At 39.4% G+C, this 14,669-nt stretch overlaps 1 protein-coding gene and 1 long non-coding RNA gene across 8 annotated transcripts in view; one reads left to right on the forward strand and one right to left on the reverse strand.

Annotated features, from left to right (window-relative positions):
* Positions 1-2,864: 2,864 nt before the first annotated feature.
* On the forward strand, positions 2,865-6,727 carry LOC144339992 (uncharacterized). The gene is made up of 2 exons (XR_013415653.1): positions 2,865-3,178; positions 6,024-6,727. It is a non-coding gene; the product is annotated as an uncharacterized LOC144339992 (long non-coding RNA).
* Positions 3,825-14,669, reverse strand: part of BRAF (B-Raf proto-oncogene, serine/threonine kinase) — a 202,101-nt gene continuing 191,256 nt past the window's right edge. For 4 of the 7 annotated variants that reach the window (XM_015135080.3, XM_015135078.3, XM_077997569.1 and 1 more), the window contains one exon: positions 3,825-10,986. In XM_015135080.3, coding sequence (XP_014990566.1) covers positions 10,837-10,986 — 150 coding nt within the window. In that variant the 3' untranslated portion in view covers positions 3,825-10,836. The remainder of the gene's footprint in view (positions 10,987-14,669) is intronic. The other 3 variants (XR_013415652.1, XR_013415650.1, XM_077997570.1) reach the window with 1 other exon arrangement.

Raw genomic sequence — 14,669 nt, forward strand, 5'->3', positions numbered from 1 at the left:
AAGTACATTTGATTGATGGCAATATACAGTTACAGGAAATAATAGTGAAAATTTACTATGGGTCAGGCACTGTTGTTAGCACTTAAGTTTATCAAATCCTCATGTTACTATTTCCACTTTATAGGTGAAGACGTTGAGCTATAGATGGGTTAGGTGCTTTGCCAAGCGCATACCTGAGATTCAGATCCTGCCGTCTTGTTCTAGGCGGAGTCAGATGATCTGAGTCAACACAGCATGGGATCAGCCTTTTTGATCACAGTTTAAGAATTAATTTCATGTTACCTAGTGTATAAATAGGCTTGTGTACACACATATTAAACCAAAAGTTCACAAAACAGTATTTATCTGTTAGGCACACTATTTTCATTTTATTCTACATACTAAAGAAAGAATGGCCAGTTGAGACCTCCTAACTGATTTTACAGCCTACTACGTTGTCTCAATCTGACATTTGAAAAGCTGGCGTAATGCTTCCAGAACTCAGGCTGTTGGAGTCCGACTTGCTTTATCTGACTAGAAGTTCTACCATTTGCTTGCTGTGAGTTTGGGCAAATTAACTTTGATCTGTACCTTAATGTCCTAATTTGTAGAATGGATTAAAAAGGTTAAATGAGTTAAGTAAAGCTCTTAGAACTAGGCCTGGCCTGAATGAAATACCCTCTACATGGAATCAGCTGTTATTTCTAGACCATTGGACCTAAGCTAAGTGTAGTGACCCTGGAATCCCAGTTTGATTTTTATAGAAAAACTTCCAGATAGGCCAGATTGTAAACATACTCCAACAGAGGCAGTGCCACCCCTCCCCTCTGTCAAAAATTTGCCGAAGCAAAACAAACACATTTACGGTATCTGTTCCTCTTCCTGATGGGCAGCTACGAGTACATTCAAAGTAAGTTTTAGGGTATGGCCTAAAATGGCAACGGAGGTCAAGTGTTAAATTTAGCACTCACCTTTGTAACTTTGTTAGTTTCCTAGGGAAGCTTTAATGTAAAGGACCACAATTAGCTGTCTAATAACGTCTGAGACGAGAGGTGTTACAGAAGGAACAGCTGTTACATGCATGTTACAGGAAGATACACAAGTCATCTTGGTTCCAATTGCCCCTAGAACTATTTTATAGAAGAGGTTGACCCTGTCACCTGCTGCAACCATTTCACCAGGAGCAATGGCAGGACACCACCGTGCAGTGTCAGGGAAATGGGAGCTCCCTGAGGTGGTGTGTGGACCTGCCTCAGCAGGTGCCTTTGGTTTACACTAGCAGTGTCTTCCCAGATTGGTGATGACAACAGTAGGGACAAGTGGAGCATGCCTAACACAACATCCATTTCTGGCTACGAACTCTCTGTCATGGAGTCAACACTCAAATCTATCCAAATCTCGTTACAGCCATCGTAACGAGATGGCTTATAACGAGAGATACAAAATTATATCTATGTAATATATACCTACATAAAATGCATGCTACAGATCTCGGGTCCTGTGCAGAGTCTTATCGTTCAGTGCTGCATATTCAGCAACTGATATGAGAGGAGTTGGACCAGTTTTTTTTTTTCCCCTCTGAGACAGGATCTTGCTCTGCCGCCCAGGCTGGAGTGCAGTGGTGCTATCACAGCTCACTGCAGCCTTGACCTCCCAGGCTCAGTCTTCTCTCACCTCAGCTGGGATCACAGGTGAGTGCCACCATGCCCAGCTAATTAAAATTTTTTTTTGGCCAGGCTGGTCTGGAACTCCTGGCCTCAAGTGATCCTCCCACCTTAGCCTCCCAAAGTGCTGGGATTGTAGGCGTGAGCCACTGAACCCAACTCAGTGTTCTTTAAGAACACTTTTTGCCCTAACATTTTGAGTGTAAGAGAACTATAAAACTCTTAAAAGATAGTAGGTCCGATCGTCACAGCCCCTGATAAAACAAAATTTCAGAAGAGCTAGTGTAGTAGAGTTCTTTAAAATAGAACTTTTTAATAACCAACGTGTCCATAGTTCTGGGCTAAATTTTAAGGAAAACCTCATATATATGGTATAATATGTTCTTAAAGCCACAACTACTCTGTTGTAATCATGCATGAAGGTTTAGAAAATGAATTTCTACGATGTTTATATTATAGAATTAGTTTTCAGATGAGAAAACTGCAGTTCATAGGAAATTGTCTTGACATTTATTTTTGTTTTTAGCGTGGGCATCTTGCTATATTGCCCTGGCTTGCCTCAAACTCCTGGGCTCAAGCAATCCTCCTGCCTTAACCTTTTAAGTCTTGATAGCATTTTATTGTTTGGGAGGAGGGGTGAAACCAGATTTCTCAGGCACAAACTCACTTGAGGCTTTTCTGTTCCTTCATATTATTCTCAGACATAAGGATTGCAGGTGAAGTGGTTTTTTTCTTTTTTTTTTTTTGAGATGGAGTCTTGCTCTGTTGCCCAGGCTGGAGTGCAATGGCGTGATCTCGGCTCACTGCAACCTCCACCTCCCAGGTTCAAGCGATTCTCCTGCCTCAGCCTCCCGAGTAGCTGGGATTACAGGTGCTGGCCACCATGCCCGGCTTCTTTTTTTTTTTTTTTTTTTTTTTTGAGATGGAGTTTTGCTCTTGTTGCCCAGGCTGGAGTGCAATGGCATGATTTCGGTTGGCTCACCACAACCTCCACCTCCCGGGTTCAAGTGATTCTCCTGCCTCAGCCTCCTGAGTAGCTGGAATTATAGGCATGCGCCACCATGCCCGGATAATTCTGTATTTTTAGTAGAGACGGGGTTTCTCCATGTTGGTCAGGCTGGTCTCGAACTCCTGACCTCAGGTTATCCACCCGCCTCAGCCTCCCAAAGTGCTGGGATTACAGGCATGAGCCACCATGCCTGGTCTAATTTTTATGGTTTTTTTTTTTTTTTTTTTTTTTTTTTTTGAGACGGAGTCTCGCTTGGTCGCCCAGGCTGGAGTGCAGTGGCCGGATCTCAGCTCACTGCAAGCTCCGCCTCCTGGGTTTACACCATTCTCCTGCCTCAGCCTCCCGAGTAGCTGGGACTACAGGCGCCCGCCACCTCACCCCGCTAGTTTTTTGTATTTTTTTTACTAGAGACAGCGTTTCACCATGTTGGTCAGGCTAGTCTTGACTCCTGACCTCAGGTGATCCACCCCTCTCGGCCTCCCAAATTGTTGGGATTACAGGCGTGAGCCACCGTGCCTGGCCACAGGTGAGTTTTAAAACTGTTTACTTCTTTTCTGGAAACTTTGCCCAGTAATTTGATATATTTTGTCTGAAGATACTCTAGGTGTTTTTCAGACTTCAGTGAATTTTATTTGGGGGAGGGTCATGAAATCAAATGCACAAAATCAACTCACTGAGGTAACCAGCATTAAAAAAATGAAGTAGAAAACGTGAGTGCATAGTTTCAAGTAAATGTTAGCGTGCATGTGCTGTGTTGCTATGGAAAATGTAAGCTGTGTCAAAAGTTTGAAAAAATACAATTCTAAGGTGAGTTTCTGCAGATAAACTTTAAACATTACTAAAGTAGAGCACATACTCCAACTGAATCACATGGAGGAGAGCAGTCATTCGAACTAAAGATACATCAGTTACAACATCTGAAATGTTGAAGGGTCATCACCAACACTTGACAAGACTGTTGCCACTACAAGTTGTATAGCATCTATAAAGTACCATGCATGAATCCTGACAACTTCCTTTAACTTCTACCCACTAAACAGTAACCAACATTATGTATGAAACAAAACGTACATTTCTCCGTCTCTCCATTGTCTAGAAAAACTGTTAAAACTGCTGACTACTTTTGTTACTGAATGTAATCGTGGTAGAAAAATAGTCTTGAAGAAGACTTCTCCATGCAGTCAATCTTTATTTTAGCAGGATTCGCATATTCACATCAAGTACATAGAACTTTTTTTGCCTTTTATATAATACAGAGTTTTTAAATAACTTTACACAGAAATAAATTTCTTCAATCTGAATTTCAGCTATCTTTTTTTATTCTCCATGCTTTCTATCCAAACTGAACAATATTTTCTGTTATACAAATTTACATGAGAAAAACTCCGAAGTACAAATGAAGGGACCTGAGCAGGAAAGAGAACCAAAGGATCAGGAAGTGGGTATGGGGAGAATTAAAAAATACTAAAAGATTCCAGCGAACATTGAGAATAGGGGAAAAGAGGGAGACATCATCCATTTGACTGAAAATAAATGTCTTTTTTTTTATGAATTGAAAAATAAGCTTTAAAAATAGTTACTCCATTGTAATTTTTGCAAAGCAGGTATAGAGAGGTCTGTGGACAATTAAAAAGTCCCCATTTTTTCACTGGGCACGCCCCAGACTCCATGAGAACCTTTTCAATGCTTGAGTGGAACTGAAGTGTACTAAACCCGAACCTTCGGCAGCAACAGAAAAGAGGAATGTGTGTGTGAGTTGCCATAAGGTTTGGAGTGGTGAAACAGGAACCGTGAATTCACTGCAGTTCAAACAGGAAGCATCTCCCTTTCCTCTCCCTTACAGGAGACATGTCCTCAAACCAAGGAATACATGAAAAGGGGGGATTTCCTTTTTCTTGGTCTAAACCAAAGAGCAATCACAACTACTGAATAAAATTCAGAGAGACACATGTTGATGAATGATCAAATTCAATCCCCTGATCAGCTGTATGATCCTATCTTAGGAAAAGCAGCAATTGCCGTGTTGGGGAAAGGATCAGATGTACAACCAACAAATGAGATTACCACAAATATATATCACTGTGATACAGTCCTCAAAAATCAGGCGATACCATGAAGGCCAAACTGAGTCTATACTATGTGGCATGGCCAAAGGAAACACGGAGGACCCATGGATGTACTTTAAAACGAAGGCGGAAGAAGGGGACAGCACACACACACCCCTATATGTAAACTAACATAACATGAAGATAAATAAGACATAAAGGCTAGCCACTTATGTTGGTCATTAACATGAATAAAAAGGCATTATATGTTGATATAGCTGGTTTTAATCAGCTATGGAACATACACAAATGTATTAGGAAGGAATGATTCTTAACTGTTCACAGCTTAGAATAAAAAGCATACTTATTGCACTCTTACATTTGATTTCAGGTAATTACAGTCTATTTCCCACCCTCACATTAATTTTTCCCTATCCTAGATTTACTGCCACCTCACTCCATTTTGGTCTCTGTTCTCTACATCTGTGCCTACTCTGTGAGCTTTATTGTTTACTTCCAACTCATACTCCACCAAAACACACGTGGGTTCAAAAACTTAACACAAAAATGCAACGCAGTAATTTTCAAAACAAAACCAGGACTAAGCAACTTCATCAAAACCCCCAATCCCACCCCTGTAAACACACCCTTCCTTTGTGGCATCTCTTCATAAATTTTCTGCCAACTCTCCCGCATCTGTGCTGTACATGAGAACCAGCGGTCATGATGCTGGAGAATGAACTCGGCCGGCCGGGAGAAGCAGACGGTTTGTACAAAACATTTTTTGATACTAACATGAATAAACATATTTTAGTTGTTTTCAGAGCACTTCCATCTACAGAATTTTTTAAAAAATGCACCTCTAAAAAATGGATACACTGGCTTACATTGGCTGTGTCCTCATACACAACTGGTCAAGTCACTGTAATTATTCAAAACAGCTACATAAACGTCAACATTTTAATAAAGCTGATTTAGTAATTCATAAAACCTAACAGTTGAAGTTGTGGATGTTAAATAAAAGTACTTTAATCACTCATTGAGTTGGGGACTAATTGCCCCATGCATTTTTTTTTTTTTTTAAAGCACTGTTACCTTAATTTAAGATTTTAGGTGTTGGGTTTCTGTCCTTTTCTACCTTAAAAATACCTGATAGGAACTGTTAATTACCCTTTCCACAATTAACAAAAATTAGAATTGAATTTCAATTTAAATGTCTTTGCCTAAACAAAAGTGAAAATAGGTTATTTGAAAACAACAAAACAGAGCTTACTGTCTAGTGTACTAATAAAACAAACATCTTACCAATATTTTTAATTTTACCAGAGCTAGCAACATGGACCACAGATACACTGGTGACTTCGCTCTCCTCTGGCCAAGCCACAAATCATTGCCTGGGGCAGACATGCTACAACCCTCCTCTGGGGTTCATCTACCAATGGGCATCAGTAATCCATCCCAGTACAACATTTCAGGGATGCGCTGGAGACAATACATGGACTTCCTCTTTCAATGGTGAGGAATGAAACAAGATACAAGAACCACACCATGGAATATGTTTTCTTTTACATCCAACGGCCAGGTCATAAAGGACGCCTCGAGACTTCCACCCTGGCCCCGACAGCACTTTGGGACAGGATGACTAACGCAGTCCAGCTTCATGTGCAAGCAAGTCCTGGGAAGAAATTTACATTTCAAACTGAAAAATCAGTGTCTAGGTTGGCAGCAGTACTCTGGAAACTGATAAAACCAAATTCGGTCCTGTATTTCAATTTCCCCTTCTAAGTTAATACACGATTGCTGCCCATCATACAGTACTTCAACCCTAAACTACAGCAATTTCTTGAAATTTCTGTCAACATTTCTGTTGTATAAAAGTTCCATGCTTTGAAGAGCCTATGGGAGTAGAAAAAGTTTCTCTAGAAATGTCACTGAACTATATTTTCAACCTAGTTGCTCTATGTGATAAATACATCTGACTATACTAGGGATTATGTGCTTTAAAAAAATAATTTTGTTCACTGAAAATTTACCTGTGTGTTTTCTCATTGTTAAATGTGATTTTGGCTATAAACTCTTTAGTGCATTTACCTGTGCAGTCTAAATTGCACTCTAAAAATTATTAACACAGCTGAGTTAAACCAGAGTGGCTGCTTTCTTCACAAATCACTGATTTCTGCTAAAATTTTAGCTTTTTTATTGCATCATGAAGGCACAGTAAGATCATTTGGCAAATTGTCAAGGTATTTTTCTAGAGCCTCACCTATACCATTTCAACACATGACCTGTAAGCTATTTGCTCTTCATACTCACAGTAAACCTGCCATCTCTGGCTATGGTGTTTATAGCCTAATGGTTGGAATCTGCTAGTCTCAAGGTGCTGGTATTCTAGCACTAACAATGCCAACTTGGACAAAGAAGAGAATCTTGCAAAAAGAGTAACGTTCTACCCTCTCAGCTGGGCAGTCTCTATGAATGCCTGTGCATGTGACAAAGCTGCAGCAAGCTCATTATGAGGACGTACTGTCTTGCCAAGCCTACTGAAAATTAAAATTACATCACTGTTAGTGAAGTGATACCACAGCTATTTAATTTCATGCAACTGACTCAAGGTTAAGATTCTGAAACGTACCCCTAAACTGGTTCTGGCACCACTTTCAACAACATTCAGATATTCTGAGCAACACATTTTTTTTTTACAGTATTACTGCTTAAATGTATAATGCCCTTTAGGACAAAATGAGAGTGCTCAAATACAAGTACACAAAAAAGTTAAAATCTTAAATCATCGTCATGTTCTACAGCTCCTGACTTTTCATATTTTAAAATAAATAACTATTCATTACCTCATTCTGAGGAGGTAGTTTTTGAAGAGGTCACCTGAACCCTGCAATGTGGTTTCAAACTAAAGCTAGAGATGAGGTTTGCAAGCGGCTGGCAGGTGGATGTACAGTGGGGACAGGTGAGAGCTGAGAAGGGTGTGCGGCAGCTCGCACTCTGCCTGATGAATACAAGGTAACATCCTGTGATGAAAGTGCTGTCACTGCACCAAACCAGAAGCTAGGAAATATTTACAAAGTTTCAGGTTGACAGTGCTGCAGTCTTGAATTATTTCTTTATATACTGCTCTTTCTTCTCCAACACCAACATAAATATAGCACATATCATTTGTATGGGATTTTATCTTCTAGAATGCCCCAGTATGCCCTACTAGATCTCAAATACAGTCAGGGGTGGGATATTCAGGAACCAGAATGTGACAGCTAGACACAATCTTCTTTTAAGGTGCACATTAACAACAAACGATCACATTGAATTTTCTATTCACAAATCCCTTTTATAAACTACTTTTTTTGGTCAATATTATTTCAGTGGCAAAAGTCTAGGTCCTAGACTCTAACGATGAAAAAAGTCCATCAGGAATACTACACAGTTACAAACAGTCCTCTATAGTTGCTCTCAAATTTTTCAGAAGGCTTTACCTCTCCCTACCAAAAATAAAACACACTACAGAAGGCACTGCAGCCACTTTACAGACCAGACTGTTACACCCTTAGAAGATGATCAGTGATGCAGCCACATACTGTCTATATAATTACTCATAAAGTGCTTTTCACAAATAAGGACTTCTTCCTCATTTTTAGGAGCTCAGTTAAGTCTATCTGTTGTCTAGGCATCAAAAAATAAAGCAGATAAAACACAAATAAAACCTATTTTCATGTCATTTGTAAACTAGAGACAAAACCTATTTTGTAGAAAAAGGAAGAAAAGAGAGGTTTAAATATTTTATTTTTAAAGGTCTCTATAAAAATCTCAATATACTGAGCCTGGCTCCTGGGCACAGCTTCATTTGAGATCAAGTCTGCTCCCCTGTTCAAATGAGATACCAGCCTATTCTAAAATGCAAGGGAAGAAAAAGTGTATCACCCTGAATGTTGTTTAGGAAACTGAAATGCTAAGCTTCCTCCCTAATGGTACTGCCCCTGTCCCGCGGAGGCAGTCCTGGATCCAGGCTGCACACGTTCTGCCTCCTTGGCAGGACATGAAACACATCCTCTTGTTCAAGCCCAGGTCTCTCTACTTGCAGAAACTTGAAGCCAATCTTGGTAAAGGGAACACAGCCACATTTAAAAGCATCTAGAGATATATTTAAAAAGAAAAAAATAGCTAATGCTTTTCAAGAGAGGCAGTTATTATGCACAGAAGATGTTCTTCAAATCAGCGTGAATTATTTTCACCTTTGCAATTTCTGAATTTTGTAAGACACTGCCCTGTTGATGTAAAACTTAAATACAATTTGCTTTTCAAACTGATGAATAACTTAAGGATCTTTTCCATTTTACTAGGACAATCTTTTACAAGACAATGAACATTTCAATAGGTTTTCTTCTGAATACATGTATGTTAGCAAAAATCTAATGGTAGTGAGCTTTTAGTAGGCTGAAATACAGAGAGCAGGGCCTGGAGTTACAATCTGAAAATTTTAAATAACAATTTCTAATTCCTTGATTTATTCTGGGTCTTGTTTAATTTCTTTCAAGTCCTTGGCTATAGCTTGGCTGGTATATCTGATTTGATTTACGTTCCTAAATTCTGAGTCTAGATTCCTGATAAGGGAAGTTTTCCATTAATTTGCCATTAATACATCCGCTTTCTTTGCTATGACTGTGATTAATATTACCCTTTAATAAAGGCCAATGGAAGCTATAACTAGGTTTTATTTTCCCTTTGTGCAAAGATAAAGATTTAGGTTCTTAACGAATGCCAGCTCTTTCTATAAAAACAACCGATGACAGGTTTTCCACACCCTCCCTCAGTCCTAATATCCCTAAAATTGCTCTATTCTCTGTCTGGGAATTCAGCTGCCAAACTGCCCAACCTTTTGAAGACCAGGCTTGGGAAAAAAGGAAGGAGGAGAATGAATGGAGACGCCACCATTTTTATTTTGTTGCATATTCTAGATAAAAGACTAGAAAGAAGATGTGGGATGTAGTGTTAGGAATCAGTTGGAAGAAACAATGAGATTATTAGCAAAGATGTTAGTGTGGATCCAGCAAGTACCATTAATTGAAAAATTATAAATATTTGTCATTATGCTAAGATTCCTTATATTTAGGTAGAGAAAAGGATAATGATCTTTCTTAAAAGTTGTTTATATAACAAAAATACAATTTTCAGGATATATAATTGTGGTGGGAAGTATTTTTTTTCCAATTCAATTAAATCTGAAAATTATTTTTTTTAATAAAAATATAAAAGAAACTCAGAAATTAAAACCTGTACCTTATATTTAAGTTATCTAAATTTCTCACATTCAAAACTGTTATTAAGCAGTTTTGTGGGGTTTCAGTTAGATACTGCCATGGCATTTTGTGCCCTGGACAAAGTAGCCGCATAAGTAGTTGGTGACTGGAAGAGCATAGGAGGAAGATATAAACGGTGTTTCCTGAGAATTTGCTACATTGTGGAGGAAAAATAAAATCCCCAAACACTTATCTTCATTGCTGGACCCAATGAGAAAGAAGGCAATGTGTGCCAGCACTATCTAGCCTGCTTGGTTAGGCAGACACCTCAGTGAGCAAGGAAACAAAAGGCCAGAGACCCCGGAGGTCAGGAAGAAGATGCAGCATGCCCTTTTCCTCCATACCAAGACGCATCGACTCCTCACTGCTCAGCCTCCATTTAAATAAAAGTTTCCTTTTGATAAAATTTGTCAAGGCCTGAACACACACCACACAGAAAGGGCAAGCTGCATTTTTGTTCCATCCCTCAGAAATTAACTGGTGGTCACTAGGAGAAAGAACTCCACAACAAAATTCCAGAACAGGAAAGAGAACGATGCTTGGTGATTGAAACTGCCCCATCAGATGATCAGCCACAAATTGATCTGGTGGTTAGAAGGGCAAAGTTGACTGGCAGACTTTCCATAGCAAATCTCCCAAGCTGTAGCAGCAGTTTCTTTCCATCATGCCTGACCATCAAAAGGTCAGAATTCAGGGTCTCTCCTCTTTCTTCCCGGGACTGGGCAGACTTGTATGCTCGTGGTATTTTTGTTGAAGAAACATTGGCAGCAGAGAATTCTGGTTCCTAAAACATTCTTTCCTCTTTTGTTGGATGGGAAATTCCATTCTGTTCCACATCAGCTTATGCATTGGAAATTTTGTATCTTTAAAAAAAGATTTGAGGAACAGAACTGTGTTTTGATGTTAACAAATTGTACGAACACAAGACTTAAGAAATAAGAGCAGATGCTGCCATGATGGTGGCTACTTGAAGGCTGCAAATTCTCCTGTAGAGGGAGGACAAGAGCTAATTTTAAAAAAGTCATCTCAAATAACCTAGAGACACAGAAAAAGCCTCATTTGAGCTTCACTGAAAAGTGACTAGTTATATATTTCAAGTCTAGCAACAGCATTGCCAATTTAAAAGCTAAAATGGCTGAAACCCATGGAAGAACACAACATATATAGTATGAAGAACATGGTTCAGCTATATCAATTAAACAGCAAGTCTGCAGAGAGTTTCCCAGTTGGGTTTTATGTATCATGGTTCTGATCAAGCTGAAAGCAGTTCCAATGAACAAAATTTCTCAGAAACTGAATGTAAAGTAGTAATGTTAATTTGTAGAATACTTCCACCCCTGAATTATCAACTCATTTTCACCTATCATATTATTATAATGCCACTATTAGGAAAAGAGAGGCAGTAGTTATCCTCATTTTGCGAAAGATACAATTAAGAGGTCAAATGATTTGTTCACATCAAACGTTTGACAGAGAGAGAAAATCCAGACCTCCCATTTTCTATTTAATTTCACCTTCAAACTAACAAAAAATTAAATATAGGCACATGTCACCGAACATAATTATCAGCATAAGGGATTCTTTAAACCACAAAGTACCCTTGTGATATCATGCTCCTATAGCTTAATGAATTTGGGGGCTTCATGCCATTATTTTTCTTTTTTCTTTCTTTTTTTTTTTTGAGATGGAGTTTTGCTTTTGTTGCCCAGGCTGGAGTGCAATGGTGCGATCTCGGCTCACTGCAACCTTTGCCTCCTGGGTTCAAGTGCTTCTCCTGCCTCACCCTCCCAAGTAGCTGGGATTATAGGCACCCGCCACCAGGCCTGGCTAATTTTTGTATTTTTAGTAGAGATGGGGTTTCACCATGTTGGCCAGGCTGGGTCTCAAACTCCTGACTGGGTCTCAAACTCCAGGTAATCTGCCTGCCTTGGCCTCCCTTAGTGTTGGGATTACAGGTGTGAGTTACTGCACCCGGCCGCCATTATTTTTCATCGACCATTTTGTCCACAGTTTCTACTTGTAACTAAAGCCCAGTTCCTGTTATACATACTATAGATAATTTCTGGGGATGAGTTAATAACTGACAATTATCAAAATTCAGTCAGCCATACCACTATTTTTTTTTTTTTTTTTAGACGGAGTCTCACTCTGTCTCCCAGGCTGGAGTGCAGTGGCGTGATCTCGGCTCACTGCAAGCTCCGCCTCCCGGGTTCACGCCATTCTCCTGCCTCAGCTTCCCCAGCAGCTGGGACTACAGGTGCCCGCCACCATGCCCGGCTAACTTTTTTGTATTTTTAGTAGAGACGGGGTTTCACCGTGTTAGCCAGGATGGTCTCGATCTCCCGACCTCGTGATCCGCCCGCCTCGGCCTCCCACAGTGCTGGGATTACAAGTGTGAGCCACCACGCCTGGCCAGCCATACCACTATTTTTCAATAGCAGCTTCTGGTGAGGATCCAAGCAATCACTTATATGAATATACCGTTTAAGTAATCCAGGAATAACCTGTCTAATTTCTGATTGCTATCAGATTCCAACTGGTTGCTAGATAACGTTGGCACATCCCAACAAACAACAGATTGCTAAAGACTGGATGACTGAATCCTCAGCTTTGTAAGCTGATGGTACTAGTGACTGACTGCCTGATGCCTCACTGAACACTTTGTACACATCTGCATCCAATCCTCATAATAACACTGTGAGGCGGATGCTATTACCTGTATTATATAGATAAGGAAGCCAGGGTTTAGAGTGGTCAAGCAACTTGCCTGAGATCATATGCAAAAAATTGCAGAGATGGAAATGCAAACCCAGGTGCTGACTCCAAGACCCAGCAGTCCCTAAACAACTTTCAACAATTAACACTTTGTTTCCCAATCTGAATACCACTACTAATGAACTGTAGATAGTCATACTACCTCTTTCTATGCTTGGATTCCTTTTAACAAGCAATTAACTAAGGTATTGTGAGTCCAAAGATCAAGAAAGGGTAAAAGAATTATTGCCTCATATTTAAAGTTAAAAGGTTTGGGGAATCTGGCACTGATTTTTTTTTTTTTTTTTTAAAGGCTAAATTAAATTACGAAGACCTTAGAGTAAAACATTTGGAGTATAATCATAGGAGGCTATTATGGTAACACACTCCAGAAATATACAAACATTCTTACTATTGTTGCTTACAGTTTGAGTACTTATAATTTTAAGGCTGCTATTTTTAGTGTTTTAATGTTCCTTTAAAGTGACTTGCAACATTCTTATGAGTAATCATGTATCTAGCCGAATCCAAATCTCATTAAGGTCAATGTAAACATAAGATTTACAGAAAAGAAATCTTTATAAAAATGCCTAGAATTAATCTATTAAAAAAAATCAGAAAATGATAATATCTAAGCCAAATCTTAATATACCACATTAAAAAATACTTAAAAAAATCTTCAGCTAAGGTTGGGCATGGTGGTTCACGCCTGTAATCCCAGCACTTCAGGAGGCCAAGGCAGGAGGACTGCTTGAGCCCAGGACTTTGAGACCAGGTAGGGCAACATAGTGAGACCCTGTCTCTACAAAACATAAATAACTAAATAAATAACTAAATAAATAAAAATTAAAAAAAAAATTAGTTGGATGTGGTGGCAAATGCATGTAGTCCCAGCTACCTAGGAGGCTGAAGTGGCAGGATCACTTGAGACCAGCAGGTTGAGGCTGCAGTGAGCCAGGATTGTACCACTGCACTCCAGCCTGAGTAACAAAACCCTGTCTCGAAAACAAAACAAAACAAAACACACACACACACACACACAACTTCAGATAATGTTTCCTATTCATTATAATAATTAGAAATTTCATTTTGTTGAAGTGTCATGCTCCACAAACTTAAATATTAGTCTTAAAAATAAAAACCAGGCCGGCAAGGTGGCTCATGCCTGTAATCTCAGCACTTTGGGAGGCCGAGGTGGGTGGATCACCTGAGGTCAGGAGTTCAAGACCAGCCTGGCCAACATGGTGAAACTCTGTTTCTACTGGGAAAAAAAAAAAAAAAAATTAGTCAGGTGTGGTGCCACATACCTGTAATTCCAGCTACTCAGGAGGCTGAGGCAGGAGAATCACTTGAACCCGGGAGGCAGAGGCTGCAGTTAGCTGAGATCACACCACTGCACTCCAATCTGGGCAATAGAATGAGACTCTGTCTCAAAAACAAAAACAAAAATTACCAGGGCGTGGTGGTACTGCACCACTACACTCCAGACTGAATGACAGAGTGAGACTCTGTCTCCAAAAAAAAATTAAAACCAAACAACCGCACAAAGAACAAAGTAAACACTATCACTCTATCGAAAGTCTAGTGCTTCCAACAGAATGCAGTCCTTTTTATAGTCACACTTGGGATTGAGGGGAAAAAAAGAAAAGAATCCATAGTTTAGGAATCAATAAAATAAGACTCTTAAAATATCCCTAAAATCATGGAGAATTTAAGGAAAACATGGCAGTAACAGGTGATGAATCTGCTTTCAGAAAAAGTATCTTGTCTTAATGATTCCTTCTTGCCGATCTGGAAATCTCTACTATTCTACTTCCTACCCGATTTTATTTGAAGAGCCAACTCTGCCTGTGTGAAGTTATTTGAAGTGAAATACTTCGATACTCTGTGTCTTAAAAAAATCTTGGTATATTAA

The sequence above is a fragment of the Macaca mulatta genome, chromosome 3 (assembly GCF_049350105.2).
Source record: "Macaca mulatta isolate MMU2019108-1 chromosome 3, T2T-MMU8v2.0, whole genome shotgun sequence".
Classification (NCBI taxonomy): domain Eukaryota; kingdom Metazoa; phylum Chordata; class Mammalia; order Primates; family Cercopithecidae; genus Macaca; species Macaca mulatta.